At 31.7% G+C, this 5753-nt stretch overlaps 1 protein-coding gene, 1 long non-coding RNA gene and 1 other non-coding gene across 3 annotated transcripts; all 3 read right to left on the bottom strand.

Annotated features, from left to right (window-relative positions):
* Positions 1-538: 538 nt before the first annotated feature.
* LOC150024734 (uncharacterized) lies at positions 539-1074 on the bottom strand. The gene is made up of 2 exons (XR_016516165.1): positions 916-1074; positions 539-814 (listed from the first exon to the last, which is right to left on the bottom strand). It is a non-coding gene; the product is annotated as an uncharacterized LOC150024734 (long non-coding RNA).
* A 110-nt stretch (positions 1075-1184) lies between these two features.
* Positions 1185-3711, bottom strand: LOC137819450 (uncharacterized). The gene is made up of 4 exons (XR_016516166.1): positions 3621-3711; positions 2284-2780; positions 1771-2079; positions 1185-1565 (listed from the first exon to the last, which is right to left on the bottom strand). It is a non-coding gene; the product is annotated as an uncharacterized LOC137819450 (transcript).
* Positions 3712-3815: 104 nt separating this feature from the next.
* On the bottom strand, positions 3816-5405 carry LOC137817976 (uncharacterized). The gene is made up of 3 exons (XM_090296193.1): positions 4832-5405; positions 4186-4416; positions 3816-4040 (listed from the first exon to the last, which is right to left on the bottom strand). The coding sequence occupies exons 1-3, from the start codon at positions 4910-4912 to the stop codon at positions 4002-4004; spliced, it is 351 nt and encodes a 116-aa protein (XP_090152319.1). The 5' UTR covers positions 4913-5405; the 3' UTR covers positions 3816-4001.
* Positions 5406-5753: the final 348 nt, after the last annotated feature.

Here is a 5753-nt window from a genome sequence, read left to right as displayed (position 1 = left end):
AATATCTTACAAATTATGAAATTCCTAATCTAAATATAATGTTAAAAATTACTTAAATAAATAAGATAGAGAAAACAATTCAACATACACTAATGTGCTTTTATATATATATATATATATATATATATATATATATATATATATATATATATATATATATAATTCCGAAAATTCTGTATAATTCTAATTCCAAAATTGTTTTTTTATTCTAGAAAGGGTAACAAAATATTTGTTTGTTTAAGCTAATATTCTTAAATATTTGTTTGTTTAACCTAATATTCTTAGATATTTATTTGTTTAAGCTAATATTCTTAGATATTTATTTGCTTAATATAATATTCTTAGATATTTATTTGTTTAATGTAATATTCTTTATATTTGTTTGTTTAATGTAATATTCATGTATATTTGTTTGTTTAAGCTAATATTCTGTAATTTCTTTAAATATCAATTCTTTTTTTTAGAAGTTAATATTTTAAAGTAATATTATATCATAATTTGAATCCAATATATAATTTATAAAAAAAAAAGTGAAAGCCATGTAACCAGATGTGTATTAACTATTACACCAATGAGTTTATTCAGTATTACTCATTATTACAACAATGTTAGGTATGTACTACTTCATACACAACAAAACATGAAGGAGGATGCATGAACAATGAATTTTTTTTTTCATCTATCCAATAGCCAATGCTTTTGATTTGCATAGGGGACATACATTTTTCTCTTGTAACCATCTCCTTACACAATCTGCATGGTATTCATGTCCGCATTGAAGAATTCCAATCTCCTCTTCGTTCTTATATTCATCCTGTGAAATCATATCATGTCATGCATAAGTAATGCAATTAACAGGAGAAAGAGGAAAACATGTTTCTAATAGTACATACTATAAAATAATACATTTGATACCTGACATATTATGCAAAGATCGATTTCCAGTTCCTCAGAAGTTGATCCCTCCAAGTTATTAGGCAGTAGATAAGTTTTTGTTAGCATTTGGCTTGCAATAATTTCTTCGGACAAACCCCTCTCTACGCTGCCAATCCGTTCACCTAATATAAGAAGCTCCTGTAGTGGAATTACAAAGAGTTAGAAAATTAAAGTTTTCATAGTCACTTAGACCTATAGCCAATCCACATTCATAGCAAAATACACTAGACAATACATAACATACTTGCCTCATATGACATGTCGTCAATGTCCAATTGTATATCACTATGATGGTCACGGAATGAAGCAACTTCTTGACGAAAGGCCCTAGGAGGAAGATTATGCATGTTGCCTCTAGGAGCATGAAAGTTGGAGTGACCTCTAGCAGGATGATTATGCATGTTGCCTCTACGAGCATGAAAGTTGGAGTGACCTCTATGCATGTTACCTCTACGAGCATGAAAGTTAGAGTGACCTCTCATCTCTTGCACTTGCACAGGCGGTGCATGATGATGGTAGTGCTGATGGGCAAATTTGTGGCTCCTTCTACTTCCAGTTGTATCATGATATCTGTGGAGAGTTCATTCTTGAATTCTCTAATGAACTTACATTAGCACTGGGAGTTGGAGCTGTCAGAAGACCAAATTCATTCACCATGTCAAGGATTTAAAGAAAATATGACATAATTGCATGGAATAAAAAAAACATAAGAAACATAAACATAATTTCTTGGTTGAAAACACTTTCAAAAAAGATGCTTTAGTTGTAAGTAACTGGTTTAGAAATGGAAGCAAGAAGTGGAAGGAAGTAGAATAAGAAAAACAGATATCTTACCTTGAATCAAAGATCCCCAAGAGCCAAAGCTATGAATGAAGGGGATGCCAATTGCATTAGATGAAACTGTAACACTAATATGATTTGAAACACCAATATCAAGACTATGTTGATGCTGAACTCCATTGAGTTGTGTCATTCCATACACCATCCTATTGTCATATTAAGCGTCTAGTAAGAAATGGGAATCCATTGCATTTCCTTCCACCACTATTACTCTTAACATATTAGGTTCAGGTTCAGAAATGTTTGTCCTCCCAGGATAGGTGCTATCAGATTGAAACCCTTGTTCACTCATCTCGTTCATTTCTGTAATTGGGAGGATAATAATCAAAAGTTTAAAACCATATACAAATATGACCAAGAAAATAAAAATAAAAGCCAGACACTTCTGAATGTTAAAGTAACCCTTTTTTACATGATAAAAAAAAGCAGACAGACAAAAATAGCAAACTTTGGAATAAAAAGTCATCATCTGATCAAACAAAACTGAGAACTAAACCAAAACCTTACCTCGTTATCAAGTGACAGACTTTCCAAGGTTTCCAATCTGAATTCTCTTTCGAACAAAAAGCAGGTGAATCCAGGGTGAAGAAGGAAAATTTGAACGTTATCCGTAGATCTATTGCAACATAGATTGCTTATAGTATGATTTTAAAAAAGAAAACCTTTACTGTTAAAGATATTTTAATTTTGAAAATCTAATTTAAAATATTTAGTTTATTAGATATTCTTTGTAAATCTATTATAAAATGATTATATCAAGCATATTAGATAGGCACTTCATTCTTGTTCAAACTTCATTGACAGTCAACAAGAACAACAAGAAGAGACCATCTTACCTTTGTGGTCAACTGTGCAGTGAGGTAAGATTCGCTCAAGCAGATGCTCATCAACATAACCAACATTTCCAAGGTACTTACATTATATATCACTCTTTCTGAACGCAAAGATCAACCAGAGTTGGTATCTTTGGTGCACAAAATTCATCTCTTGTCATCATAATTTCACTGCTCATCAAGAACAATAGAATTCGATTCAAAATACTAACCAACCATCAAATTAATAATCAACTAAATCTTGATTTGATAATTAAATAATCAACTAAATCTTGATTTGATAATTAAATAATCAACTAAATCTTGATTTGATAATTAAATGTAGATTAGATTCAATGATAGATTTAATTGATTGATTGTTGCAATTTCAATATGAATCTTTAAATTATTTAATTCAAAATTAATTTGTTAGAAAAATATGCACTTGCTGATTACTATTTACATCTTTTATTTTAGAAATCAAACTAATAATCAACTAAATCTTGATTTGATAATTAAATGTAGATTAGATTCAATGATATTTTGATTTAATTGATTAATTGATTGTTGCAACTTCAATATGAATCTTTAAATTATTTCAGTCAAAATTAATTTGTTAAAAAAATATTCTTTTGTAATTATTATATTTCATAAAACATATTTTAGAGGAATAAATTTAAATTAATATAATTTTAAAATTATTTAAACTTTTCTGAGTGCATGTAGGTATTTTTGCTACATAAATTATTTAAAATTTGATCACATTACTAAAAAAATATTTCTCATTTGTATATTTAAAGGATGGATTTGATTTTAATAAAATAATTTTTTTTTACTTATAAATCTTAACCAAATTAAAATATGCATGGGTTTCGAACAAATGAAGAATATTGAATGGAAATTATGTTACTGAAACTTGAAAACTCAAATTTTCCCTTTTAATTGCTTCTTTTCACCACTGTCAGCAATGCATATGTTTAAATTATATTACATAATTAGAATGCCAAACAACCAACAATTAAAATTACTTACATCAGGCCATGTATCTGTAATGAATTCCATGATGTCATAAGCTATAACCACCCTTCCTTTTTGCTTGATTACCTATTTCTTCTTTTGCGACCTGCCAGATTTATAAATAACTTAGGATAAAATACATGGTAAGTTATAAGTATCCAACTGCTGTAACTACCAAAACAAACCATCAGTATAATGTATGTCACTAACTCAATGTGACAATTCACAGACCTTCTAGGCCTGCCTGCCCCCTAATCCCACTGACTGTTCGAATAGCTGCGCCTTCAAACCGAGCTACTTCACAGACCTTCCTTGATAAGTGCTGTCTTCTTGAATATCTTGCATGGATAACCAACCAATTTGATTTTCTTCACTATCCTTGCTGCATGATTAAACTCAAGCACAACTGCAGTGGCAGGTAATCCTAAATGTTGCCTGATAAACATAATACATCCTCTCAGGCACTAAGCAAAACAATAACACAGAAAAAAAAAGGAATAAACTACAAAAGTAAAGATCCCATGATTTGACAAGACTTTAAAGAAGGATTATTTAACAGAAAGGAATGTAAGCACCAGACCTGATGGTTTGATAAATTCTGAACAGCTACAACCCCAGTGTTGGGAGGAGCAAGAGGGCCCCAAAACATAGCAAGGCAATGCATGTGTTCTGGAGTGTACTTAAGCATTCGATGCCTTCCATTGCTATCCTCAATGGCATAAACTGGGGTTGTCTGGTAACGCCTCCATCCTACAGATACAATAATTGGATCTCTAGTCTTCAAAACTTTCTTGTGCCGCTTTAACCTTGTCTGGAAACAAATAGAAAACAAATCTCAAAAGTTCAAATTTCAGTCAACTTTTAAAACTGAACTCAATCAAGGCTTTAAATGTTTTAGAAGCCAAACTTTCATTTTGTTCTACACAAACAGATTTTGGCATTCCTTTCCTCGCATATATAGGAGGTCCATGTTACCATCTTAGTAAACAGCTATAAATAGTCACTATTTCAAATCTAAATAATACACAATACATTCATTTTGATATTTTACGGAGTTTTTTTATGGTCACACGTGACTTGTCATAGGATTATTGCATTAAACAATCTGGACAAATAGAAATCCCAACCAATTTACTTTTAAAGAAAATATTAGTTTTATTGACCTTAAAATGTTAATAACACTTGTGAACTTAAACATTATAAGGAATGATGCTTTAAACACTGACCTGCATATATCCAACATTTTCCTCCCCTATACCAACCCCTCCAACCAATATTGGATGGTAGGGATCAAAGTATTCAACCATCTAACAATCGGGTATCAAAGAAACACCTGATTGGAATAAGAACAACAGAAATGAAATTGAATTGAAGAAAAATAGAAACGTGGAATTCAATCTGTAATGAATTTTTTCATATCAAGATTAACGTATAGATGTTAAAGAAACTATAAATATGTGGTAATATTGATTTTCTGATTGATTGATCTGAAATAAAGAAATGAAGGATGTCAATTTGAAATGAACCGTCTACCACTCTCCTATGCCATGATTAAAGAGGTAACAAAGAAGGGTAGGGTTGGTTCGATGGCAGATTTTTCGTTTTTCTTCACAAACTTCCCAGACCATTTCTTTGAAAAGGATTTGTGGAAAGTCTTTCAGAGGTGGGGACGAGTTTTGGACGTGTTCATCTCTAGAAAGCTTAATTCTAGAAATCGGAGGTATGGTTTTGTTAGATTTCAAGGAGTGGAAGATGCGTATGCATTGGAGAAGAAGTTGGACGCTATATGGATCGGTACGTGGAAACTACAGGTGAATATACCTAAATATAGTAGGTCTGAGAGGATGCCTAAGAAGCGGGGTGAGATATCCCGGTCTACTGGGAGGTTAAGGGAGCAGGTGCAACAAAAGAAAAGTATTATACAAATCAGTAGTAAATGCTACTTTGTGTGTAGGGGAGGGAATCTTGGATGGTAAATTATTACAGAAACAACGTGAGGTGAGCTTTGCGTTGTGTGAAAAAACGTCTTCAAACTCTTCAAAGGTAGTTGGGGGTGTGATTAAATGTAAGGGAGTGAAGAATGCGGCTTGCATTAATGGTGTTAAAGAGGTAACAGAGAATGTTCAAGAGGAGAATGGTGGGGCTTGC

The sequence above is a fragment of the Phaseolus vulgaris genome, chromosome 10 (assembly GCF_051622355.1).
Source record: "Phaseolus vulgaris cultivar YP4 chromosome 10, ASM5162235v1, whole genome shotgun sequence".
Lineage (NCBI taxonomy): Eukaryota > Viridiplantae > Streptophyta > Magnoliopsida > Fabales > Fabaceae > Phaseolus > Phaseolus vulgaris.
This window is presented reverse-complemented; position numbering and strand designations above follow the sequence as displayed.